A 27160-nucleotide genomic window follows, 5' to 3' on the forward strand; every position below is an offset into this window, starting at 1 on the left:
AGGAGTTTCAAAACACTCCTGGATGAAATTTCAGAGATCCTGCAGTTTCCAGTGAAGAAGCTTTACACTGCTGATGGGAAGAAGGCAAGTATCTCTGATACCTTGTGCTGGTCGGTTATTCTAACAGATATTATTGCATCAGTATTTGCATTCCCTGTGATGCAAATCCTTTAGCTCATGGGCCAATAGCCTACCCACACTACCTTAATCCTTTGGGCTTGTGTAGGTAGTGTCACGTCATTTACTTCCCCATCAGTTACTGAACGGATTATGTAGAAAAATCTTGTTCAACCATTCAAGAACTTCATACATCAGATATCGTTTGGGGTCAATAGGAGGCAACTTCTGACAGAGGTCCAAAAGCAAAACATTTTGCAGCTGGATATAAAACCCCTAAATAATCTTCTAGTAATGGAGTTTTCCACCTTCTCTAGGCAGGTATTCCAACAATCACTTAACATTTCTGTACCTAAAAACTGGAAATTCAACAGAATAAGACAGCCCTTAGGTAGCACCTTGTGGTTTAGTAGTCCCTAACAGAACAGCGTCCTGATCGTGAGGTGGGATCCTCAGCATTACAGTAATATAACTAATGAATGCATAAGTAACTACAGTATAAGTGGGATCAGGAGATGCATTTGTGTTGACAATTTGGTGAATGTGCCAATTGGGGTGGACTATTATAATGAATTCAGGGCATGACAACTCTTTTTTTCGTTTTGTTACCAAGGGAATTTCCTGACAAACCTGAGATTCTCCTGACTTCTTCTCCATCTCTTTGTAACATAGACTAACTTGTACTTCCATTTCTTGTGATGAGGTCTGACATGTTAGCCTGACTTGTCCCTGGCCATGCAGCTGAGTGGAGCAGTTACCTGTTCCTCACCACATTTGCCACCTTTACAGTGCCATGTGCCAGCTCCTCAGTGGTGATGTTACAGCCATTTGTAGTGTCACTTTCTGAACAAAATGTCTGAAATGGCTTGGATTCAAATGACCCAGTATCCAGGAGGGGGAAAAAAATGAGAATATATTTAACCCACATAGTTTCGACCTGGCACAGGGACAGGAGCGTGCAGCTATGAAGGCAAGAGGAAGGGGGTAATGGTGCCTTAATCCATCTCTCCCAGTGAAGACAACATCTCATATCATAGTGCTATTTGCTATGCCTCTAAGAGAGGGAACTTAGCTGTGGGCAACCTGAGTATGGCCTACAAGAAGCAAAATAGATAATCCATCTCCTCAAACTTTATGGTCAAGATAAGCAAGCTGGGCACCCTACTGTGGGATTCATCTTCTCTAAGTATGTCTAGAGTCTGTGCTTCTCCTAATGAGAGAGCAGAAAAATATGGCTTATGTGTAGGGGACCACTGTAGACAAGATGAATCCCAAGCTCTAGGGTATTTCAGCTGTCAGTGGAAAGAAATAGGCACTTTAGACAGCTACTTTTCCAGTAACTGTCCAAATGACTGCAGATAACTGCAGCTGGATGTCAGATTCAGCTACCTGAATGTCAGTGTCTAAATGTTTCTGTAAGTGAGTTAAGTGGCTAAGCTCCCACATAGCTGTTGAGACTAAGCTGACAGTCCATTTAACTTGGAGCTGGCCAAAGATAGGTGTTAGTTCTTCTTTTTCTAACTTCCATCACTTTATTTGCAAGGGGAAGTTTGCTGGGTACCACAGCTACAACAACACTACTAAATTAAAAAGTGTTAGAGCAGGATCTCATCCTTCTCTTCTCCATTCAGCTAATTTCTTAACATCTTCCCTGGTTTGGTCTTGGCCCACACTAACAATCTCCCCATAGGTTAGAGTTAGGACCTGGGACCATCCACCATAGGTGGTTTGGATGTGGACAGCCTGCATTTGAGCATCTAGGCTGCTTCAGTTGACCTCCATTCTGAAGAACAGGGTCTGGCACTGCTTGCTTTACTATGACAAATGCAGCCAACTCAAAAATGAAAAAAGCCCAAACAAACCTTACCCTGTTGCCAAGATGTGTTATAACCTATGGAGAAGTATTTTATTTTGTCACTGATTTCTTTAGTTTTCAAGTCTTGGACTCCTGTTCAGTCTGTGTAGAGACTATAATCCTGTGCAGTGGTAGCAACTTCCTCTTTACTTCTTCCATTTTTGAGATTTTTGGCCCATTTCTCTAAAGAAAAGATTTGCCTCCTACTTCTTGGTGCAGTCTTAATATTCTCCTTGTGGTTCTTAAGTGAGTTTCCCACAATTTTCCTTTAAAAATCATCTAGTCCAGCCCCCCCTGCAATAAGCAGGAACATCTTCCACTAGATCAGGTTGCTCAGAACCCCATCCAACCTGACCTTGAACACTTCCAGTGATGTGGCATCATCAGCTTCTCTGGGTAACCTGTTCCAGTTTTTAACTGGAATAGCAATATCTTCATTATTCAACCTCAGTCTTTCTTTCCATATGAAGACATGCCATAATCTTTTATATTTTCAGCTCTGCAGTGGTGGTCATCCTGTCTAAAAGTCTCCATTCTTCCACAGTCCAATCTCATCCCAACGTGCCAAGACGTGGCAAGACATGACTAGAATGACACGGGTGTTAACTGACCATAAGTTGTCACTATTGAGTGTTTGAAGCTGATGGCATCTGCTAAGTTTTACACATTAACATCTATGCTGACAGTTTAAGTGTCAAACTATGTAGCTCTTTTCAGGAGACAACATTTCAACAGCTTTGTCACTTGTTTGCATCCCCGCTCCCAATCCAGCCTTTGTTTCTGGAAATGGTTCAGCCCAAGCTGCACATGAACATCACTTGAAAAGGTATTGATGCTCTTTGCTGCAGCTCTATTATCTTCTCCGGCATGATGAAGAGTTTAAGATTATCCTCTATGTAGTGATAACAATATTCTTTTTAGGATATTAAAAATTTCATTGCCATCTTGTCAATAGGCATTTCATCTTCTGTACCTTATTAATTTCACTTTTGCTCCTTTTATTCCTGTGTAGAATATCCCAGTTTTAGGTGACTGTGGGTTCAACCTGATCACTGCTAGCAGCTTAAACATTGCTAAGAAACATGTGATTATTCATATCTTTTCTGGGGAATCTTTTAAAGGGATTTTTTTGGCCATTCTTAATTTCAATCGTTTACCTTTTGCTTTTTAACTGTTCCTCACTTCTCACTCAGTGGTCATTCCCATTAGGATTTTCTGAAGCTGCTATCCTAGTCTTGGGCGAGAAACATTTAAACCACAAAAAAGTCACCCCCTTTTGTATTTTTCATAAGGATTCTCTAAACCATTTCTGCTCTTCTCTCTAAGTTTTCTTGTCCTACCTTGTCTTCAAGGTCTCTGTTCCCTATACACCGTTTGGTTTGTCCCAAAGTTTACAGCTGATACTAATGGATTCTTTGAGGAGTAAAAATGATGAATTTGTCACACAAATTGGGGAATTTCCTGAAATAGCCTCCTTCAGCTGGTGTTGAAGATTACTTTTGACTGTGCGTCTTGCCTTTATACTTACATTTGCATTTTCTGTTAGAGACAATGAAAACAAGCCTCCATTCTTCCATGGCTATTTAAAGGTATCTGGATACTTCGTGTTTCTTGGATATTGCCTTGTTTCTCATATTATTCTCTTTGAATAATAATTGAAATTATCTTTTAATAATTTTGTAAACTTCTTTTATCGCAAGTGTATGTTGATTTTTTTTTCAAGATTTATTACAAAGGCCACTATTTCTAGGGAAGAGGGCTAGGATTGAGGGGAACAGTGACTTTTGATATTCATTCCCATGATTTGACAGATCAGCTGAGTAACAGTAAGATTAATTCTTAAGCAGTGCATCTACTGCTTGGTTGACTTCGTATTTGTCTGGTTTAGAGTAGCATAATTCACAGCATTTAATAACAGGTTCACAATGTCTCTTTTGCTGCTGGTTTATCTTGATGTCTTGAAAAATGAACACAAAAAAGGAAAAAATCTCCTCTCCTGGTGAATCGATCTCTTCCATCAACAAAAGTGCTATTCATAGACCTGACAGTGTTGTCCCTTCAATCTCCTTTTGTTTTCTTCTACTATATCTCCAGATCTAACCTCACATGTTAAGATAAGTTAAATCACCTCTGCATCATAATGTATGGTTGGCACATAGTATCTCAGTGGCTCTGTTTTTGTATCTTTACCATTTCGTTGAGTAAATCCAGAACACTTCAAAATTACAACTCTTTGGTTTCCTATTAAACACATGTAACAGGCTTGTAGGGTTTTATTCCTTTCATGTAATATTGATTTGAAAAAGCAGAGAAAAGCATTTTCTTCCTTTCGCAGTCTACCAAGTCCACAGATGTTTCCAGTAAACCTCTAAGTTTAATTCAATGATAATTCACAAGGAAATAAACTTTTTGGACTGCAAATCTTGCTGGTTTTGCACATCAGTGTGTTTTCTTCTCCAGACAAAACTAATACCATTTATTTTTATAGCACTAATTTTTTCTTTTTTGTTTTCTTCTTTCTCAAAACGACTTTAGTGTAAGGTTTTACATGAAAAAGAAGAAATGCTAGTGATTTCACAGAATCATAAGCTCATAGAATGGTTTGGGTTGGAATGGACCTAAAAGCTCATCCAGTCCAACTCCCCTGCCATGGGCAGGAACAGCTCCCAACAAACCAGGCAACTCAAAGCCCTGTCCAACCTGGCCTTGAATACTTCCAGAGAGGGGGCATCCACAATTTTGTGAAGTCCATAAACTGAACATTTTAGCTCTTTTTCATAGAACAAAGTCAGAAGAACATTATAGGCGGCTATGCAGAATCCTGATGCGGATGAAGTTCATAGTAAAACCAAAGGTGGTGGTTTAATGTCAAGATCCATTGGAGGCCAGCAGAGCTCTTGCTTTTCTGATCACTCTTATTTTGTTGTTATTTTGTCTTTTTTTGTTATTTTGCTTATTTACCTCTCACATATTTTCAAAATTGTACTTTATGATCTTCCTAGGAAAGGTCAATCTATTTGCTGGTTGTTTCTTCTGTGGCCCAGATGATGGGACCTTCATTGCTATTAGCCTATAACGATTATGCAAAACTCAGGTCAGTACAAACAGTGATTGACTGGTCCCTATTCCAATGTTAGTATAAATCCAGAGTGGTTCTATTGGTATTTACACTTTTTCATTCTTGCTCTAAATCCTGAAGCCTTGAATGAGATGAAACCAGTGTTTTTACTCTTAAACATCAAGCAGACTGCTTACTGGGAAGGAAGAGCTAGTCCCACTGAAGTGAATAGGTGTTTAGGTATTTGGGCACTTATTTCAGCAGGGCAAGGAGTCCCTTTTCCCAAACTAACCACAAATGTTGTAAGTTTCTAAATCAAAATAATAATTTTGATTGAGATCATTTTTATTTTATTTTAGCTTGGAAAAATCAGTTAAATTTTCAGCAAGTAAAAAGTTTAAATCATAGAGTTCTTTTCAGGTCAAGGCATTTACTTACTGTTTTCCAGGGGTTTAACTGGAAATAGTGCCCAAATAGAGAAATCTGTTATTTAGGTTAGCATTGACATGCCATTAACTTGCCAGTGAAATTTTGTTGGTGTAAATTTGGACACTAAAAGATAGACAGGCCTGGACTTAATTTATCTAAATTTTATCAGCTTATTAGGCATTTAGGATGGGGAATAATTTTGCTTGTTGACCTCTCTTTATTGACTATTGAAGACTGGAAGACTGCTTCAGAGGAGTCACCTAAAATTAGGAGGAATTAACTCAGGCCCAAATTTTCATACACTTATTTCAAAGTACTACAGATATTTAAATGTTAGCCAACATAAGACACGAGACTCTACATCTGATCACTTAGCTGATGAGACTATTGAAAGTGGCAGCTCTCCTACTTTTTAATAGGGACATCAGTTCTACACTAAAATGAGCCAGGTGTGTTACTAAGAGCAGATATAGATTATCTTCTCCATCAAATGGACTTTCACCTCTGTTCTGGGAAGTTCTTATACAACCCAGTGAATTTTCCTTCTCCATGGTCTAAACCAAGAAGAGTGCACCTATGTGGATATCCTCATCTCTGGAGATGCAAGAATTCCTCTGGGTGCAAAGAGGCAGAAAGAGATCATAGAAAGCCCAGAAATCCTCACGGCAATTAAACTGTAAGAAATGATGTGTAGGATTACATGACAGCTACTGCACAACAAAAGAGGATTTCCCTTGCAGATGGCAATTATCCAGGGTCCACCAGCTGAACAGTCATTAAGACTTCGTTAAGTCACAGGAACCCAGCAAGATGACTATGTGTCTAGTCACAGATGTCCTGATTTCTGCACTTACTCTTGAATCACTAAGCCTTCCTTTTACTGACTGTCTTAAGTTAAAGCAACATCAAAAATAAATTCTTCCTTAAATCCAATACTCATGCTTGTATGGTTGAAACCACATTATGTTGTGGCAAATAGTCTACATAGTTTATGGCTACTGGTGGCAATTACTATGAGCTTCTCAAATGGGATGTGGCTAGTTTTATGTTTGTTGGAGTCAGGCCAAGACTTAGATGTTTTTTTGCTTGGGCTGACCGTAAGTTGTTATATTTAATGACTGAATCTGATCCAGTTTGTTATGTAGAAAGGCAGAGTAGATGACCAGAAAGACTCTCTTTTGCCTTAGACTCTACAAGAGAGAACATTGCAGAATGAGTGCTCTGTGCAACCATATTTCCTTGAGGGATCAGAGAATTACTGTGTGAGTTAATCAGGGGAGCAATCATGAGTTAAGGAATGCTTCCTCAGGCACCACTTAAAAAGCTTAGTTATTAGAAACTCCTTGGGGTAGGGACCCTCATTTTTCTTCTGTTTTTGTATAGAGTTTGGAATGAGACAGAGTAGATATTGTGGCAAGACTAACCATCCTGGGTAAAATCAAGCCATCTTAGTCATTGGCCAGCTGTAGCAGGCTTGGAGAAAGACAGCAGGGCACATATGAACGGATTCTTTTTCTCAGTGCATGTTCCCAGTCTCCAGCAACCCGTAGGCTAAGATCTTCCTAAGCCAGAAGTAGCACCATGTATTCTACAAGTATTCTAGTAGATTGAGTAGTATCAGGGCACACACTGTGGTCCTGCCACCAAATGGCACAATCTTGACACACTCATACTATGTAGCCAACAAAATAGGGTCTAATTCCCACAGCTTCCAAATCTGAGTGGCCACATTCAAGCTATTTCTTAGGAAAGGTCCCTGGCAGATGTTAACTCACAGATTTGCCCAGGAATTGCTTGGGAGAGTGCCAGTTGATCCAGGCTTTAAATGCACCAAAGATCATTCTAACAGCTTAACAGTACAGGCAACTCTGTTCCAGTGTCCTGGATCAAGAATTGTTTAACAGTGAAGACAGTTAATTTTAGTTATTTAGTTGTTATTAGTAAAGACATTGGCCTATTACTAAGTTGTTCTTGGTAATAATGACTGGATTTACAGCGACCTTAGGGTGCAAGGCCAGGAAACAGGCTTGTCTGACATATTTCCTGACTCAGATTTACACATCCATATAGCCATTCCTAGGACATCTGTAGACTGCCCGCAGGCATCCTCTAGGCCACTCATGTCTAAGCTGTCCACCAAGCTCATCTGTCTTAATGACAGGTGTCATCAAGACCCTGATGGAGCTGTAAAGAGGGAAATGGGATACATGCAGGCAAAAGAGCTGCTTTAAAATATGGTGTGTGTATATATACAGACAATAAGAGAAGAAAGATGATAATTTCCCTCCTTGGGATAGTTAATTTTCTAGTTCCATGTTGACATATTCACGATGACAGCTGGTTTCATGCTATGCTCAGGTATGAATAATTGCAACCAATTTCAGCCCCTCATCGGGTGCAAACCGTTGTTATCAAGTGAGCTGTGCCACTTTCCACCCACCATGTGTGTGACTCACAGTCTAAAAACAAACCACAGGTTTCAGGTTCAATATTCTCTGATTCCGTGCCAAAACCACAATGACTCCCATGAGATTTACACAAGCGATCTGTAAGTCTCAGCAAAACTTTCCATGAACCTGATCCATAAGAAGACTCATATCCAGGTGTGTTTTATGAACCTTTGAGATGCCCTGAAATCATTTGGCCCTGTGCCTTACAAGATGTAGTTAAATGGACTCCGTGTGCTAGCCACTTTCTTATCTAACATACACCAAATCTAATACGTCCTTATCTGACATATACCAAATCTAATACTTTCTTATCTAACATATACCAAATGCAAATGGTTCCCTTAGCCTGAGGAGATTTTGTTCTTTCAATAATAATGTATCAAAGCGTAATTACTTTCTAATTCTTTTGAATTTAATCCAGGACAAAGACATTTTCAATCATATTATTGAGCATATGCAATACTATTTGTGAACATGATGCTTGTATTTATCATGCTATTCATTCACCTAGAGTGCAATGAATAGCAGAATTCCACCCTCTCCTGGAAAAACTGAGAATTTTCTGTAAGAATTTTCAGTAGAAATCACTGTCTATGCAAAGAATTTTTGCAAGAGAGGCAGGGTTTTTTAAGAGGGAAATCTGTTTTTCTAAATTCTTATTTTGGAATTTCCACCAATAGGAGGAGAAGAAAAGATAACATGTCTTGCATTTTCATCAATTTGCTTCTTCTTTTGACTCCCAGAGAATTCAAAGGATTCTGATGCAACTCTAAGCAAGGTGTAGCTCTCTTTTGACTAGCATCTTTTCAGAAATAAATTCAGTTAACATCAGGGGAGCTACTTTTACTGAGTAGAAGTAAACTGCTTCCCAGCTTTCACATTTGCACTATAGACTTTGAAAATTGAGGGTGAAACCCTGGACTTGGTAACAAGAAAATTATTCAATTAAAGCAGAGGTTTCAGCTAGATATGTTTCTTTTTATGCCCTGAGCTTCTGGACTCCATAGGCTGTGTCCATAGGCCTCAATGAGGCACAATGCACAGATGTTTAACCTAAAAGACATCTGGGATGGTAAGACCATGGAACAACATCATATGGATGTATGAACTTGATCTAGAAGCAGTAGAGTTTATACACTCAGTCCCAGCTCCTACATCTAGTTGGAGCACATCCATGTTGTGCTTCCCTCTTTTCCCCCACAACTCCCAACTGTAGTAACTTTTCATCTATGGTGTAGATATTCCCTGTATAAAAAGAGTAAGTTTTGAGAACTTCTGGTCATGGGGAAAAGCTTGAACTCATGAACCGTGTCCTTCCCACTGACTCAGTCACCACAGGGCTAATCACAAGAACCAAATGCTTAGCATTTTTCAAGAGTTGTCAATTTTTAAGCTAATCCTGCCTTCATGGAGGATAAGGGCAGGCGCTTGGGGTGGGGTGGATGTTAGTCTGACTCATGATTTTCAAATGCTGATGCTGAATGGACCAGTTTTAATGAGCTTGGTACCAAGGGAGCAGGTGGCGGACTCTGATTTCAGGGAGGAATTGCAGTGTCAGAAGGTAGAAAATATCTGTGGCAAAAACTTTCTAAGCAATGCCTTTGTCACCTCGATGTTGAAATTTGCATACTTAACAGCAATCTTCTTTTTCTCTGACTGATTCACAACTAGAACAGTCTCAGAACCCATTTTGAGCTGACTGAGGGGGTGTTTAGGTAGGAAAAAGCCATCATAATCTTACATATGAAGTCAGTGTGATGTAGGGACCTCCCTAGCATCCTCCAGCAGTCAGTGGAAGTCCTCAGGAAGACACCCATAGTCATCATCAGGAGCCAGCTCATCCTCTGCAGAAGCAGGGACAGTGGAGCCCTCATGATCCTGGCAGCCTGTTCCAAACTGAAATGGGCTGTAAATCAGTTTTCTTCCCCTTTTTGTCCTCTTCACTTGTTTCTCAAAAACTTTTCTGCTATTTTCATGCCTGAATTTTTTTTCAGCCTTTCCTCTCCCTTCCCCTTTTTCCATGCAGTGTTTCTCCTCTGCTGCTCTCCAAACAATATCCAAAGGCTTCTGATTGCAGTATTTCTCCTGACCTGCTGAAAAGACATGTTCACCTAAACTATTTCCAGGGCCAAACTCAGAACATTTTCTTGATGCATGGGCAAAGTGTTTCACATGGGGAAAAGACATCTGTGAGCACTTCGGGAAAAGCTGCTACCAGTGCAATAGCTAAAGTTGATCTTTGCCTGTGGTTGACTGAGGAAGCAGTGCAGTGCATCATTTCTCTATCTTTTACATATTTTACTTGGCTGTTTGAGTGCTTCATGGCCTGATTTCCAGATCACAGCTCCCAAAGGTTGTATTTTTCATGCCACTTTACACAGTGGTCAACACAGACAACCAGACAGCTCATGTCCAAGCACTTCTAGAAGATGCTGATGTTTTTAGAAGTGTTAGTATGACAAGTCATATTGTATTGCTGCATTTCAGCATCTGAAGCAATGGACTGGCCCATATTCCCACGATATAAGCATCAAATAAAGGTAGCAGCATGTAATTTAAGTTTAGTGGATTACCTGCTATTGCATGAGCCTAGGACATTGGCATCTGTCCTGCTTCCTGCATGTGGATTTTGAGACCTGAGGTTTGATGTGGTGTCTAGGAGGTCATGTGAGTTTTGGTGTGCTGTAGGAGAGGAAGAGATGATGCATACCCTCTTCTGGACTAATGGTTTGCAGAGGATTATATCCATTTCTATGCAATAGTTCAATATTAGCTCTTGTTCCGCATTCCTTCTGATGTGACAGGGAGAGCCTTCTGGCTGCTCATCAAACACACACCCATGCCACGTCCACCAGCCTCTAGGCAAGGGAAAAGGGGTGTTTCACTGCGGTAGGGCGTGGGGGAGGCTGCCCATGCTGATGTTAGAGAAAGTGAGGTCAAGTAATGCACTTTCCTATAACTTCCCCCTTCTTTTCTTCTGCTAATTTGCTAATATGTATGTGGGCAGGGAGTGGCAACACCCCATGATTCACCTTCTGACCAACAGATTAGCATAGCTTTAAAAAACCACTCCCCAGAAGAACCACTCTCTAATTCCTCTAGTGCAAACTCTGGGGGAGGGAAGGGCAAATGGGTTCTTTGCATGCATAAAATTCAAAATTTGTTATTTTTAAACCAAGATACACCAGTTCAGAGCCTGGATCTCCCTGGTTTGAATGAAGTACAACTACAAAACAAAGAGGCTGATCACACTCCAAAGATTTGTAAATCTGAATGAAAGACAAAAGGGAACAGATGAAAGAGCACAAGGAAGCGAGTCAATGAGTCAGCATGATAGGCAATGAACTCAGCCCCTTAGCCTTTTCTTGAACATGTCTGTTACAAGCTTTTCCTGTTTCTCCCTTGCATCTCTGCACATTAGAAGGTGGATCAGTTTATGGGCTTCTGATCTCAATCATGTCTTGCATTATTTCCCCATTCTGTCTTTCTCTTCCTAACTCTTTCAAATGCCTTTGGTTGGCTGGTAGCCAGCAGAGGAAAAACAAAGGGTATTTCCTACATTTTACCTTCATCAGAAACTGGTATCTATATTCAGCTTCTGAGATGAGTAAAGTTTACAAAGGTTCTTTGTTTTTATTGGAGCATGTGGTGATAGGAAAAGTGGTAATGGTTTCAAACTGAAAGAGGGGAGATTCAGATGAGACATTAGGAAGAAATTCTTTATTGTGAGGGTGGTGAGGCCCTGTCCCAGGTTGCCCAGAGAAGCTGTGGGTGTCCCCTTCCTGGCAGTGCCCAAGGCCAGGTTGAATGGGGCTTGGAGCAGCCTGGGCTGGTGGAGGTGTCCCTGCCCATGGCAGGGGTGGGACTGGGGGGGCTTTGAGGTCTCTTCCAACCCAAAACATTTTATGATTCTGGGATTCTTGTCTGGGGAGAGCCAGAGGATAGCGTGCTCTTCACAACAAACAACAGATTCCTTATTTTAGAGATGTTATGTTTGTCTTTCTTCTGTTTGGATGTTGGTAACATTCTGTTATTAATTGTGTTGTGGTAGCACCTAGAGGTCCTTGCTGAGATCACAGCCCCTTTGTGATAGGTACAGTAATATTAATGGAGACAATCCATCCTCCAATGGATAGCACCCAAACTGAAAAGAAAGACATAGTTCAGAAAAGATGTCCTTCCATTTCCATCTCACACATGATGGCCTCCCCAGTAGGGCTTAGAGTAACATCTATTAAACATTTATATTGGAAAGAACATTTAGGCTTTTTGAACCAATCCATATATGATATATCTCACCATGACAGGGTGTTCCTGTGGTATGAGATAATGAAGTATACAAGGAAACAAAATTTCTACTGCTTTGAAAAATCACAATTTTATTGTCAAAAGTACGACGACTTCAATGAAACCTAAAGACATAACTGACATTTCCTTGGAAGAGTCTGTGCCTGTAGGTTTAAAGAACAGCGAAGTGCAATTTTTTTACAAGGCAGCACCTGATCTTTAAGATACCGCAGTGGTTTGTGGGCCAGATTGATTGATATGAACAAAAGTACTTCAACAGGAGCAAATATTGGCAATAAGATTTCTGCTTTCTGGTCCGAAACTTCACTCACAGCCTCCATAATTCTTTTGGTTCCTGACCCAGAGTCTGTAGAGGTCAACAAGTTTCTCTCCATTGGTTACAGTGGGATCTGGATCAGGTCTTACTGTAAGATTGGGAAACTTAATTTCATATTCAGGGATTATGCAATAGAACTTTAACAGGAGTTTATTTCAGCCTGCTGAGTGCAAACTGCTAGAGATTGTTCCCTGTAAATTTTACTCAGAGGATTTGGTCTCTGAAATTCAGGTGCCTTAACTGTGAGCAATCCATCCCATAAGCTATTATGTTAGAGTAATTACACTGAGGAAAATCAAAGGAGGGTTTGAATGTGTTCTGAGTGATCCAAAGGAATTCTTTCCTAACCCATCAAAGATCTTTATCATAAGCCATTTGTTTTCATCCATTTTATTCTTGACTGTTCACTTACCATAGATTAAAATATTCTTGAATTTACCATGTTTTGGGATTCAGTTTGCAAATGAAGACACTTAATTTTCTAGCTGTCTCTATATGAATATACTAGATGTTTGCTGCTCAGCGTTCAGGTGACAGTCTGGTGGGACACAGTCTTGTATCCTCTCTGCCATCCTCACACACATTAGATACCCTAGAACATCTCAGATTGCTCTAGGCATCTACATTTAGACAACTGTATTGAGATGATTGACATTCTCTCCAGTTGGTGAAAGAGGCAGGCATGTCCAGTGGGGGATTTACTACCTTTATCAGTTGACTTTCCCGGGGTGAAATAACCTGTCCCCCAGAAATATTGACTAATTATCCTCCACCAATGTGCAAGAAGCCTAGACTGTAAAAGATGACTTCAAATCAAGCGTGATGAGTTAATGGAGAAACAACAGGACAGGGCATTCCCTTCTCCATCACAACTCCTTCAGGTGGATTTCTTCACTGGATTTTAAATATGTGCAATCAGTTTCCTTTGGGTTTTGTGGAGAGGTTAGACTGGGATGTAATACTGTTTTCTTGTAATGCAGTAACCTGGCATGGGTACTCAAGAATGTCACTGTGGCAGCCAGAAGGAAGTGGGGAATCTGTTCACCAGAAGCATTTCCTTACAGGCTACTGCTCGGAAAAGATAATGGCATCTCTGAGCAAACAAAGAAAACTTTAATGTTGGAAAAAATCTGAGCTGACCAACCAGAAGCCACCAATTTATTTCACTGGGACATTTTCTGATCTATCTCCCACCTTAAAAGAAAGCACTACATATCTAAGATTTTTGAGCTGCTTTAGAATGAAACACATCCAGTCTACTGAAATTTATTTTTCTCCACTATTATGACAGATGAGGCAGACAAGAATATCTACCTTCTACTCTTCGAGTTCCACTACACATTTCCTCAGGCTGATGTCTACATGAAAACACCAACCATCTCTCCTACAGTAAATCACAGATTCACATTATCACTGCGGTTGGAAGAGGCCTCTGAAGATCATGTCATCCAACCCCTTTTTCAAAGCACGGTTGACTAGAGCAGGTTATTCTGGTGTACAGATGGGTTTTGAGTATCTCCAAGGATGGAGACTCCCCAGCATGTCTGTTCCAGTATTTGGCCATCCTCAACAATAAAAAAGGTTTTTTTCTTATGTTTAAATAGGGTTTTCTGTATAAATAACCCAATAAAATAAAAGTCAGACAACAATGGCCTCTAGAGTCCTGGGTTTTCACCAACTGCAAGGAATTTAAAGAGCCTTTAAAAATAATTTATTTTTTACTGTATTGATAGACTACTTGCTTTAAGCCAGACCTGTGTTTGGCCAAACATTTTCTATTACCGATTTTACTTATACTGGGATTATACCACATGTAATACTATACAGCTGAAGTTAATAATGACTGTACTCCTTAAATAGCAATTAATAGCAGCAACTGATTGAAATAATATGGCCTTCAAGAAGGAGCACATACCTGGGACCTTGGAGACTGATATTCAATATTCAGCTCAGATGACGCTTCCTGATAACTATTGAGTGGTCCTTTTGGCTGGATTTAATGCACTTCAGTTTACACATCCATGTGCCTCCTAATCATTCCAAGATGCTCTTATACCAAAGGAGAAAAACGTATCTCCAGAGCATGATTTGTCTCTCAGGAGGAGAAATGTCTAATGCAGACTGCAGGAATTGCCCTTTCTACATGGACTATATAACCTTGGCTGACTAGATCAGTCCTACACACCTACCTTTTAGATGTCTGAAATGTGAAGCAAAATCTAATTATTATCTCCCCATCCTTTGTTTTTAACATTTACAGAAGGATGCCTGGTACTTGTTTTTCACAACTTATCTAAGGGAGATGATAACTATAAGTTTCTTGAAATAAGTTCCTTCATGAAAGTAGCTTATAAAATTTCTTCATTGAAAGGGTTTTCAATCAGTGGAACAGGTTGAAATGAAGTTACCACCCATGGAGGTATTTAAAAGATGAGTATATGTGGCGCTTAGCATCATGGTTTAGTGCTGGACTTGGCAGTGTTGGCTTTATGGCTGGACTTGATGATCTTAAAGGTCTTTTCCAGCCTAAATGATGCTATGATTCTATAAAAGCTCTGTACAAAGCCTAGGTCCCAGAACAAATAATCTTAGTGTAAGAGAACTTCTGAGAGTTAGACTAGGATTGGTTTTAGGGAGGCACATCTCACCTTGAAGAACATCCAGTATGCTGGAATCCACGCTGTCCTCTCTGCAAGAACATTCACACCTCTTACTCATCCTGTACCACAACTCAACATCATATTATTTTCTCATAATTTATTTGGTTCTAATGTTTCTTCTCTTTCTCTGGGACTTACATGCTTCTGAAGCATGAACAGTTCCTGTAACTGCTTTTAACCATGGTGTTATTGCCAAATCTTGCAATCTGGTGTCTCAAGCCACTTCACCAATTTTCTGTTTGATATCTTCTTTCCTCCCGCAGCATGAAAATCAATGGCAGAAAGTGCATGGAAAATACAGCTTCCTAAGTCATAATAACTCTTTGTCTGGTGGTTGTTATATCCAAGCAGAAGAACAGAATCACTTCTCTTGCAGGATAGCAAAAGAAAGCTCCCAGTTTTCGTATTGTTTCCTAGTTGTTAGCAGTGTGATGCAGACTTCAGAAAAGCCAGGGGAAATTGTACCACTGGTTAAAATGGGGCAAATATTTCACTCAGTACATTCAGGAGCAATAGTAGACACTGGCATGGGTGCAGGTTGAGGATCTGATCCCTTCACATCAGAAATAATTTTCATATATTCCTTAAAAAGAAGCAAATCTGAGAACCAACATGTGGGCCTCGTCCTGGGGCACGCCAAGCAAGCTGCAAGTTGCTAAACACCTCGGAAAGGACACACTATGTAGAGATGATTTAGCACTAGTAAAAGATGTCATATTGTCTGCCCTGAAGACAGATGTCCTCTGTGTAGCCCAGGCAGCAACGTGGTGTTGAGAGGACAGGATTCATGCAGTGGTGTGGGAAAGCTCTGCACTGAGCAAATAGGGATGAGCCATGATCCTGTGCTGCCCTGACAGAGTGGATGGTGTGTTACGCTAAATCAATGTGAGAAAAATGATTAATTTAACCCTTAGGAAACATTCAGTTGTATTTACAACTACCAGAATGTTTTTTGCAATGAAGCATTACGAAGTACTGATTTTCCAATAGAAATAGAAATTAATAGAAATTAATCTATTTCTACAATTATTAATTCAAAATTATCAAGCTTGCAAAATATTATGAAGAAAAGCTATGTTATTGTATAAACATTGCTAAAGAGCTGATGATGCCACAAATGCTACATGACAAAATCTTTATTTTAAGTCACCTAACAAAAGTGTTTTCCATAGAAAAGGATTTTGTGTAGTATATATAAATTCAATAGCTCGCCTGGCTCAGCTCTGTTGATTTCTGAACCTGTGTCATTGGCACCATCTATTTTCTGCACACTCAAGGCAGCGGTGATGAGTGTGATTGAAGGATCTATACACAGAGACAGCATCATGAGAGTAAAAGTCCTGGGCAAAAAGAACTTTCATTGAACATGTGTCCTTTGCAAATAGAAACAGTTCCTAAACTTAGTGGGGTTTTTAAGACAGATTGTTTTACAAAATAGATTTCAAGTCTATTTTTCTTTCTTCTCTCCCTCTTTTTCCTTTTCTTTTTCTTCTTTTTTACCCTCACCTTTCTTCTAGTTCTATGAGGACATGGTGAAAGATCACCCTAAAATAATAAAAAAGAAAATAAAAAAGAACAGGAAAGTAAAGGATAAGAAATAGAGAAGTGGCAAAAAAACTACTAAAAATATTGACATTTATTAAATTACAGGCTTTCTATACACTTCTTGAGTGAGCTGGAAAGGTATTTATTTTAGAAATATATGGACAAAAAGTGGATTTATTGACAAATTACAAGAAATAGACATAGACAGAGGGAGATTTGTGGGTTATTTTCTGTTTCTGTTTCATGGTACTCATCACAGACTCAACAGTCTTGTTTCTTTACACACAGTGATGTTCAATGAAAGCTTCAGAGAGCAGAGCCACTCTTACTGGGGGTTTTTGTAGCAACAAACTCAATAGGTCTCAGGTCACGAGTGTTGCTATAGTGCAGACAGTAAATAAAAAGTAATGGGAAGACAATGAGATTTTAGTGTATTCCCACTAAAAATTTGATGCCGTATCGTTTACTATAAGAAAAACTAATGGAAGTGTTTAACTGGATCTTGAGTGTGATTCTGTCTGTCTCTTTCTTGTTCTTTCACCCTCCGCACATTCACCCTCCTCTTATTTGCACAAGATCCAGCACTGTTATTTTAGTATCTCTCAAAGCCTTAGTTAACTAATAATAACTAATTTCAGAAAATCCCCCAGAGTAAGGCCTTGAGGTCTGAACAGGACCTGATTCCTTTGCTGTAGTGAAATTTGGAGAATGAAGTCCCTTCTTCACATGCTGTTATGCCAGGCACGTGTGACAACTGCAGAGCTGTCATCGCAGCTCCTCTGAGGTCTGTTCCCTTCCATACTCGGTTGCTTGTTAAAGGGCTGATGATTAAGTGACACAGAGAGTTCAGGGTGCATTTTTGAGGAAGATAGCACTTGGCCTAGCACTGGTGCTAGGTAACATTTTGGTGGCCCATTGCAAGGTCACTTCTTCGTCGTGAGTCCCCATGTGCTCTAGAGATGTAGCAGTCTGAGGAGGAAGGGACATCCTAGCTGGATTGTGGAGACAGCACAAAGCTGCCAGGTGTTGGCCACTCTAAAGCCCTCTCAGACAGCAAGGAGCCATCTCATCCTCTTAGAAGCCATCAACTGGTTTACTTGGGAGCTTAACTTCAGTCTTATAAATAAGGGACTGCAGAAGCAAGATGGAAGAGAAGTACAGACTTTGTCTAGAAAATGCTCATCTCAAGACTGATTCCAGCTTCTTTAGATCCTAGACAAACATTGTATTTGGGTAAAAGTGACTTTCTGCCAGCTGTAGCCCTGCTCCCTGTTACTAGTTGACATGAAGGGCTTGATGTGTAATCCAGAACAGGTCATGACATGAAGATGGAGAGACAGTGTGCAAGCCAGGGTTCTCATGGAGGAATGGAGAGTCCTTCACAGACACTTCCCCTTCTGAGGGACAAGATCCCACATGGTCCAGCACTGAGGCAATACTTGAGGTGATATTTGAGCAGTATTTGAGGTAATATTAGAGGAAGTCACAGTTCTGATCCCTTCTTGAGCAGAGGAAGGAAGAGAACTAATGGTCAATCTGGAATGCAGGATTTACCAGATAATGATCGCTGTTTTGTGTGGGAATTAGAATTAAAAAGTATAATTCTCTATGAGAGAAACTGAGAAGTCTCCAGTTCCACTCCCTTCCTCACTGCCACATTGATCATGCCTAAATTTTACTGAGAAGATGTAAAACCTTCCAATAAATGAGATATGTTCTCCTTTAAGCAAACTCTCCCACCCCTTCCCTATCTTGGGAAATGTGAATAAAACATAGCAGAGCTTCTCTTTCAATGAAAGAATGCTGCAATGGAGGCTGCCAACAGACTCTGGCAGATCCTGAATTTCTCCAGAACCATGTTTACTTTGATAAGTCAGTTGATTCTGGGCCTGGAAGGATCTATTTCTGCTCCATCTGCTCATGGTGATCTACTTGGTCTTCTCTTTCTAGATCGACAGCATGCAGGCTCTGCTTCACTGCCCCAACGTGCTGGTGTGTGTCGGCCGGGAGCCTTTTAAACCTGTATCGATGGAGAATTTGAGGAAACACTCAGTGGAGAAGCTGCCGGACCTGGCTCCCCGTTCCAATGGCAACAATGTCAATGAAAACAATGAAAGTAAGAAAAACTCTGGGGCATGTTGCTCCATTGCCTCCAGGCCCGTGTCCCACCACATGGAGATTACGGACACCCATTGTACTGCCCCAGCGTGCACATTTCATGTGCAAAATGTGCTTTCCTCTGTCTGCCTCCCAGGCCTTTCCATCCTCCCCTCCTTTTTCTCTGGTTTCCTTCTAGGATTTCCTCCCTACACCCTCTAGTCTTTCTTTTACATGCTCCCCGTGTCTGGCTGACTTCCCTTCCTCTTTCATATCTCTGTGTCTCCTTTTCCTTCCAGAACTCCCTCCTTTCCTGTGTCTGCCTCCGAGACTCCTCAAACCCTAGAGATTTCCCACGAATCCTCTGTCCCCTTGTCCATCTGTCATATAATGCCTGAACTTCTGCATTAACCCACACCAGGACCAGAGGATACCTTGGTTTTGTTGGTAGAAGACTCAGTTTCTCCTGCAGTGTAGCCCTTTGGGAGCAAAGCACATTTTTATGAAAGTGTTACCATCAGGAAGGAGTATGTTATGGGTTATTCAGGATGATATTTCTTAGACATTTTCTCATGAGTTATCTAAGGTCACAGTTAATTAAAGCAGGCACCTTCAGTAGCCTATGAAAAGGAGCTTCCCATTTCCAAAGGGCAATTAATCTCACCTATATTAGGGATTAGTTTTAGGATGAAATGAGGTGTGCTCTGCAGGTGCACCTGTTTCTCTTCATTGTCAATACCAGGAGCCAGGAAAGATTCACTTGTGTGCTGACAACTAGTTGTAGATATTTAAGGAAAGAGGCATCCCACACTCACTGCCTGAAACATAAAGGATTCTGAAAATCCCCTTACTATCACTGATTTCTTCTATAACTACCACTATTTCTCTTTGTAACTATCATCAGCTTGCAATTTCTTTTTTATTTTTTCATGTTTTAATAAGCAGCAGCAGCAGCAGCAGCAGTAGTAGTAGTATTAGTAATAGTAGTAGTAGTAGTAGTAGTAGTAGCGGCACATCCCTGCAGGGACTGAGTGCTGCTCTGATCTACATGGCCACACCTGTGTTTCCTGGCATGTAAGTGGAGAAGTGGATGATGCACAATAAACGTGTGACACTTGACCTCTAGCTAAGGAAGAGGGCCACTTCTCCATGTATTTTTTCCTGACTGAATAAGAAGGATGAATACTTGCACAGTTAAATAAAGGGATATTTGCAACATGATAAAATACAGAAAAAGTGAGACTAAATTGCTCTATGTGTGTATATATATATATATATATTTACATATTTGTTCCTGTCATGCACTTCATACAAACAAAAAAGTGCTTATATTTCATTTTGGATTTAAAAAATAATAAAGTTCAAGTATAGAAGATATTAATCCTATATATTTTATGTTTGACCTATATATTTTATGTCATCTTTCTATGAGTTAACATTTCTCTCCATCTTTCTTTTCTTGATTTATTTTGAACTCTAGTGAACTTTGGACTGAAAGCCAAGAAAAGTGTTATCCATCCACGGTCAGCATCAAGCAATAGGTCAATGAGATTTTCTTTATCATCAGAAAAGTCGTATACTAATGGCCTCGCTGCCTCACCGGATAATGGCGCACCTTTCTCAAACAGCTGCTTGCATCCAAAACCTGGGGACCTGGTCCATTCCTTGGTCAATGACGACATAGAAAAACGGGTACATGTGAACAAGGATGGTAGCTTGTCCGTTGAGATGAAGGTCCGCTTCCGCTTGCTAAATGATGAGACTTTGCAGTGGTCCACTCAGATCAAGAAGTCCAATCTGATGAACCAGATGCCTTGTGAAGAGTCGGGTGTAGAGGAGGACAGTGGAGTAGACCCCATACAGAAAATGAACCCAGAAGTCAGCTCTGAGGCAGATGAGTCATTATATCCCTGTGACATTGATTCTTACATGTCAAAACTTGAGGAATCAGAATGTGATGAGTCTCATTGTCACAACTGTGGAAAGAAACATCAGGACTATGACATTTGGAAAAACCCCATGCACACGTCCCAGAGGGAAGAACCCAGCGTACGAAGCACCTGGCACACACGGTCGTCTTGTTCCAGCACATCTTCCCGCAGGAGAGTAGTCCACAAAAAAATGGCTTCTGTGGATAGCCTCCACACCACATCCAGTGAAGAATTCTCTGAGCATATTGTGCAAGAGTCCTCATCCTACTCAGAGACTATAGAGAACAGAGTAGCATATCGATCCATTAAGAAGTGCATGTGTCGAAGTGATTTGTCTACAGCTGCTTCCAATGGAGAAGACCTGCAAGAATACACTCGGACAAGCACAGGCAATAGTCAGAGACCTTCATCCTTGGGTTTAGTGTCACATTCAAGCTGTGAAAACAACCTAGATACTCAAGACGCCCCTGAAGATCATGAGACCAGCAAAACCAATTCACAAAATGAAGATGAAAACTGTTGCGAAGTTTCCTCTGTGAAGTGCTTAAAGGATGATGTGGAAGAGGTTGAAAGCAGCAGAGCTGGGAGTGTCATGTCAAGGTCGTCTCTGCAGTCCAAACAGCGCAAGAAGAATGTATGTGAGGAAACAAGTAGCATGGGTAGGAGCATGTCTTCCTCAAGTCTTCAGAAAGCAAATCAAGAAGATAACACTAAGAGCTCCACTCCTGCCAACAGTGTGCACAGCAAGTCTAGTAACTGTACCACACCAAGAGCAAAGAGTGAACAGGATGACCACTCTGATGACAATGCAGTGGTCTCCTCCTTTTCCAGTGAGTCCTGCCCTAAGAAAGAGGCTGAAGAAGTTGAGGCAGAACAAGAAGAAAGTGAAATCAATGAAGTCAGCTCAGTGTCAGCAAAAACAAAGCCCAACCAATCAATTAGAGGTGAGACCAGTGAAGGTGAACGATGCTCTACACAAGGAACCCCCCATTCCAGAGCTAGTGACAGGAATAGCAAGAGAAGTGACAGTGATGAGGCTATTCCGTGCAGTGCTTCTTGCTCTTCCAGAGGATCCAAAAAGAGCAAACACAGTCATAGTAATTTGAATGCACAGTCTGAAGTGTCTGTGTCTTCGCTTGGATCCACTCGGAATAAGAAGAAGAATTCCCTACATGCAGATGATCTGAGATCATCCAGCAGAGCATCTAATTACTCCAAAAGTTCATGTGAAGTCAAGAAAAAATCTATCAGAGACCCCATGTCTCATAACTCAGGATCTTTTCAATCAAACGTTTCATCTACTAGTGAAGTAGAGGCAGTTGCAGGTGTTACTGAGGAGAAAGGCTCAAAAAGTACCACCAATGGCTACAGTGAATCCTCAGAAAGCTCAAAGAAGAAGAAGAATAGAGAAGAAAATAGCAAGCCATCATCTCTCTGCTCAAGTGTTTCAAGCCCTAATGGAAAAGCTGGAGAGGGTCATGCCAAGATCAATTCAGAGAACACTTCTTCAAGACAGGGAAGTATGAGTGAGAGTGTATGTTCGAAATGTGACCCCTCAGCTGAGACTGGGATTAGGAATGGAAATGCTGCAAGTGTCTCTTCGAGAGTCTCTTCAAAGTCAGAAGTAAAAGATAAATGCTTGCTGACAAACAAATCCCAGGAAAGTGACGATGGGTGTTCACAATCAAACATATCTCAATCTTCAAAATCAAGGGAGATAAACAATGGAAATCTTCATGTGAAGGTGTCAAACTCCAGCCGAGCATCATTGTCAGACACTATGTCAGTACGTAGTATGCATTGCCCGGCCCCTCCAAAAGGAAAGCCAAAAGGCAAAAAAATACGGTCGACCATGTTGAAGAATTCCTCCATCAGCAGTGTAGGTACTGAATCAGTGCTGACCACAGGAAAAGAGCAGAAAGAAATTATAGATTCCTCCAAAGCAACTTCCTATGGGTCTAAATCAGCTGCAACTGAAGTAAATGACCAGAAGAATAAAGAGATTGATGAGTCTTGCAAAACAAAAGTGGAGGAAGAGTTGGAAGGCACAGGCATGCAGGAGGAAGAGAAGGGTTTAATGCCATCTACTCTACCAAATACATCTCCAGAAGAAGTTGTGCAAGAATGGCTAAGTAAAATCCCTTCAGAAACATTGCTTATGAAATATGAAATGGAGGAAGATGGAGAAGGGGAATGTGTAGAGGAAACCACTGAGGTATCATACTGTACAAATGCTCAGGAAATCTCAGAGGATGAAAAAGCTGAGAAACAGAATGTGGAGGAGTCTGAAAATGAAGCAAAGGATGAAGTGGGGAAAGAGTCAGCAGAAGCCATTGCTGAATGTAATGATGAGACTGAAGAGTGTGTGAATCAGGAACAGAACTCTGAGGTTGTGTCTGAAGCTGCCAAGGCTGACCAGGCTGAATGCAGCCAGTCAGTTACATCCAGCCAAAATAACAGCAAAAAAGACCTGCCAACCTCTGTCCAGACTTCTGTCCAGATCATGAAAGCCTTGCTCAGTTCAAAACATGAAACAAAATTTGACCGATCTAACAGTTTGCCTGAAGTGTCCCCCACCATGGGGAGAAAACTGAGTAACTCTGCCAACATTTTGATTACTTGTCTTGCCAGTCTCCAGCTCCTTGATGAAGAGTCAGAAGATTCACCAGATAAATCAAAACAACCAAACAAGCCAAGGTACGTAGAGCTACTAAATATTTTTCAAGCCCTATGGTTGGGATGCACAGCTGAAAAAAGTGGCCCAAGTTCAGATCAAGAAGCAAGTGAGCAAGCAAAAGCAGCCTCTGGGTTTAAGACTCCAAAACCTGTAGATTATGACTTCACTCCCATGTCCTCCTCTGGGGTTGATGTCAGTAGTGGTTCTGGTGGCTCTAGAGAAGAGATTACAGCTGGTGCCAGGGACTGTACTTTAATGGCACAGAAAACTGCTGAATTCCAATCAGCTGGGCAAGTGGAAAATGTAGAGACTGGCACTGAACTGATGGAGGCTGAGGAGCAGAGTAAAGAGGAGAAGGAGTCATCCCGACCTTCGACAGCCTGCTCAAAATCAAAAGGTGAGGAAAAAGCAGAATCTATAATTCAAGAGGAAGAAGAGAATAAGGAGGAACAGTGCAGTAACTGTGAAAATGCTCAGGAGGAAGGGGGAGAAAATGAAAATGAAGAAAACAGCAAATTAGCTGAAAATGGAGAACAAGAAGAAGCTGAAGCTGTAAATGATGAACTCCCACAAGAAAATCTTGAAGAGGAAGCTGATCAGCTAGCCACTAGTGATACAAATGTCAATGATGCTGACTGTGGCACAGAACAGAAAGCTGATTTGGAAAAGCAACTTGAAGAAGAGCCTCCGAACGACCCAAAGTCCACTGTAAATATGGCCACCAGTGTGGGCACATCCCTTGTCCAACAAAACTCAATGGATCCAGATCCAGTCTGGGTCCTGAGGTTGCTCAAGAAAATAGAGAAGGAATTCATGGCTCACTATGTCAGTGCCATGAATGAGTTCAAAGTCAGGTGGAACCTGGAGAACAACCAGCAGATGGATGAAATGATACTGGAGCTGAAGGAGGATGTGAGCAAAAGGATACAAAAAAGCATAGAGAGGGAGCTGAGGAAGATCAAAGCCAGAGCAGGGAAGAAGACACCGAGACCTCCCGATGAACCACTCAAGCGTGAGTCAACACTCCAAACTGAGCAGAGGAGACGGCGATTGAAAACTATGCATAAAAAGTCACTCTTCAATGATAAGAATGGAACCCAGAGTAGGCTAGAGGACACATCAGATGTATCATTTTATCTAGAAGAAGATGTAGCATTTAGTGCAGCTTTTGAGGCTAGTATTAGTAAACAAACGAGTGAGGAGGAATACTGCCCATGTGACTCATGTGTGAGGAAAAAAATGGCTTCCAAGCCTGCCAGAAACCCCATAGTGGCCACCAATGCCCCAGTCATGAAAGCATTTGATTTACAGCAAATTCTGAAGTTGAAGAAAAATGCTGAGGAAGCTTGTGTTTCAGAAGCAGCCCAGGACACTGAAACGGTTCCCAGCAGTTCTGTGAAAGAAGCAGCAGAAAAAGGCAATGCAGATGAGGAGAATGATGAGGGTGAACCCCAGCCAAGTGAAGCGGAAGTGGAGGGCAATGAAGAAAAGGAGCCAGAATTAAATGAAGTGGGCAGGTCAGCAGAAGAAGAGGAAACAAAAGAGGAGGCAGAGGGAGAAACAAAAGAGGAGGAGGAAGAGGCAAAAGAGGAGGAAAAGGAAGTGAAGAAAGAAGAGGAAGAAACAAAAGAGGAGGGGGAGGAAGCAAAAGAGGAGGAGGAGGAAGTGAATGAAGAAGAGGAAGAAGCAAAAGAGGAGGAAGAAACAAAGGAGGAGGAGGAAGAGGAAAAAGAGGAGGAGGAAGGTGAAGAGGACGAAGCAAAAGAGGAGGAGGAAGTGAAGGAAGAAGAGGAAGAAACAAAAGAGGAGGAGGAAGAAGTAAAAGAGGAGGAGGAAGAAGCAAAAGAGGAGGAGGAAGAAGCAAAAGAGGAGGAGGAAGAAGTAAAAGAGGAGGAGGAAGGTGAAGAAGAAGAAGCAAAAGAGGAGGAGGAAGTGAAGGAAGAAGAGGAAGAAACAAAAGAGGAGGAGGAAGGAGCAAAAGGAGAGGAGGAGGAAGAAGCAAAAGATGAGGAAGATGAAGTGAAGGAGGAAGAGGAAGAAACAAAAGAGGAGGAGGAAGGAGCAAAAGGAGAGGAGGAGGAAGAAGCAAAAGATGAGGAAGATGAAGTGAAGGAGGAAGAGGAAGAAACAAAAGAGGAGGAGGAAGGAGCAAAAGGAGAGGAGGAGGAAGAAGCAAAAGATGAGGAAGATGAAGTGAAGGAGGAAGAGGAAGAAACAAAAGAGGAGGAGGAAGGAGCAAAAGGAGAGGAGGAGGAAGAAGCAAAAGATGAGGAAGATGAAGTGAAGGAGGAAGAGGAAGAAACAAAAGAGGAGGAGGAAGGAGCAAAAGGAGAGGAGGAGGAAGAAGCAAAAGATGAGGAAGATGAAGTGAAGGAGGAAGAGGAAGAAACAAAAGAGGAGGAGGAGGAGGAAGCAGCAAAAGAGGAGGAGGAGGAAGCAAAAGAGGAAGAGGAGGAGGAAGCAAAAGAGGAGGAAGAGGAAGTGAAGGAAGAAGAGGAAGAGGCAAAAGAGGAGGAGGAAGTGAAGGAGGAAGAGGAAGAAACAAAAGAGGAGGAGGAAGAAGCAAAAGAGGAGGAGGAGGAAGAAACAAAAGAGGAGGAGGAGGAAGAGGCAAAAGAGGAGGAGGAGGAAGAAGCAAAAGAGGAGGAGGAAGAAGTGAAGGAGGAAGAGGAAGCAATAGAAGATGAGAATGAAACAAAACAAGAGGGGCAGGAAGTGGAAGAAGAGGGAGAAAACCCAAAAGAGGAGGAGGAAGAAGCAAAAGAAGAGGAGGAAGAGGAAGCAAAAGAGGAAGAAGAAACAAAGGAAGAGGAAGAGGAGGAAGCAAAAGATGAAGAAGAAACGAAGGAAGAGGAGGAGGAGGAGGAAGCAAAGGAGGAGCAGGAGGAAGCAAATGAGGAGGAACAAGAAGAAACTCAAAATGAAGAAGAGGAAGCTGAAGAGAAGTCCAAAGCTGAAGATGAACCTGAGAATGAAGCTGAAGAAACAGAGGAGGCAGAGAATGAAGATGTTGAGGCTGATGATGAGGGAGAGACATCTGAGTGCAGAGAAGATGCTGATGGTTGTGGAACTGATAACAATGCTGAAGGAGATGCTGCAGAGGAATCTGAGCAGGAAGAAGCTGAGGCAGTGGAAGATGCAAATCTGGAGTTAGAAGACAAGGCAAGTTCAGCTGAGGAAGAAAACAACGGTGAAGGAGATGACAAATGTGATGAGAATGATGCAGAACCTACAAGTGATGACCCTGACCAAGCACATGAAAAACATGAAGACAAAGGCAAAAACAAGGTTTCTGAGAAAGCCTCAAAGGCCAAAGGTGGAAAAAACACCAAAAGGCTAGAGACTCTGAACAAAGCAGCTGCCCTTTCTTGTTATTCTTCTGTGGGAAACTTCTCACAGCAATCCCAGAAGGGATCTGATGATGAAGAGGAAGAAGATGAAGATGAAGAGGAATGCAAAAATGACGATAATCCCATAAACAATGACCCCAATGGAAAGGTTCAAAGTGATGAGAGCAGCAAACCCTCACAGATGTATCCTGACAGCGAGGAAGACGAAGAGGACAAAGCATCTTCATGTGCTGATCTTTTGGGAGATGAGGATCAGGCAGATGCTGCAGGTGCAGATCCAAAGGAGGTTGAACATACTGATGAAGTTCAGGCTTCTAAAAAGAAAGAAGGCTCTGATGAGATTGACCAGGATGACCTGGACTTCTAG

At 41.3% G+C, this 27160-nt stretch overlaps 1 protein-coding gene across 1 annotated transcript in view; it reads left to right on the plus strand.

Annotated features, from left to right (window-relative positions):
- The window catches only part of RP1L1 (retinitis pigmentosa 1-like 1), a 27740-nt gene extending 580 nt beyond the window's left edge, over positions 1 to 27160 (plus strand). The window contains 6 exon segments of the mRNA XM_010186732.1: positions 1 to 84; positions 18689 to 18854; positions 20316 to 24952; positions 25286 to 25342; positions 25418 to 25462; positions 26327 to 27160. The exon segment at positions 1 to 84 is cut by the window's left edge and continues 30 nt beyond it. Of these exon segments, the coding sequence (XP_010185034.1) occupies positions 1 to 84; positions 18689 to 18854; positions 20316 to 24952; positions 25286 to 25342; positions 25418 to 25462; positions 26327 to 27160 (5823 nt within the window).

This window comes from Mesitornis unicolor, unplaced genomic scaffold (assembly GCF_000695765.1).
Source record: "Mesitornis unicolor isolate BGI_N332 unplaced genomic scaffold, ASM69576v1 scaffold1666, whole genome shotgun sequence".
Lineage (NCBI taxonomy): Eukaryota > Metazoa > Chordata > Aves > Mesitornithiformes > Mesitornithidae > Mesitornis > Mesitornis unicolor.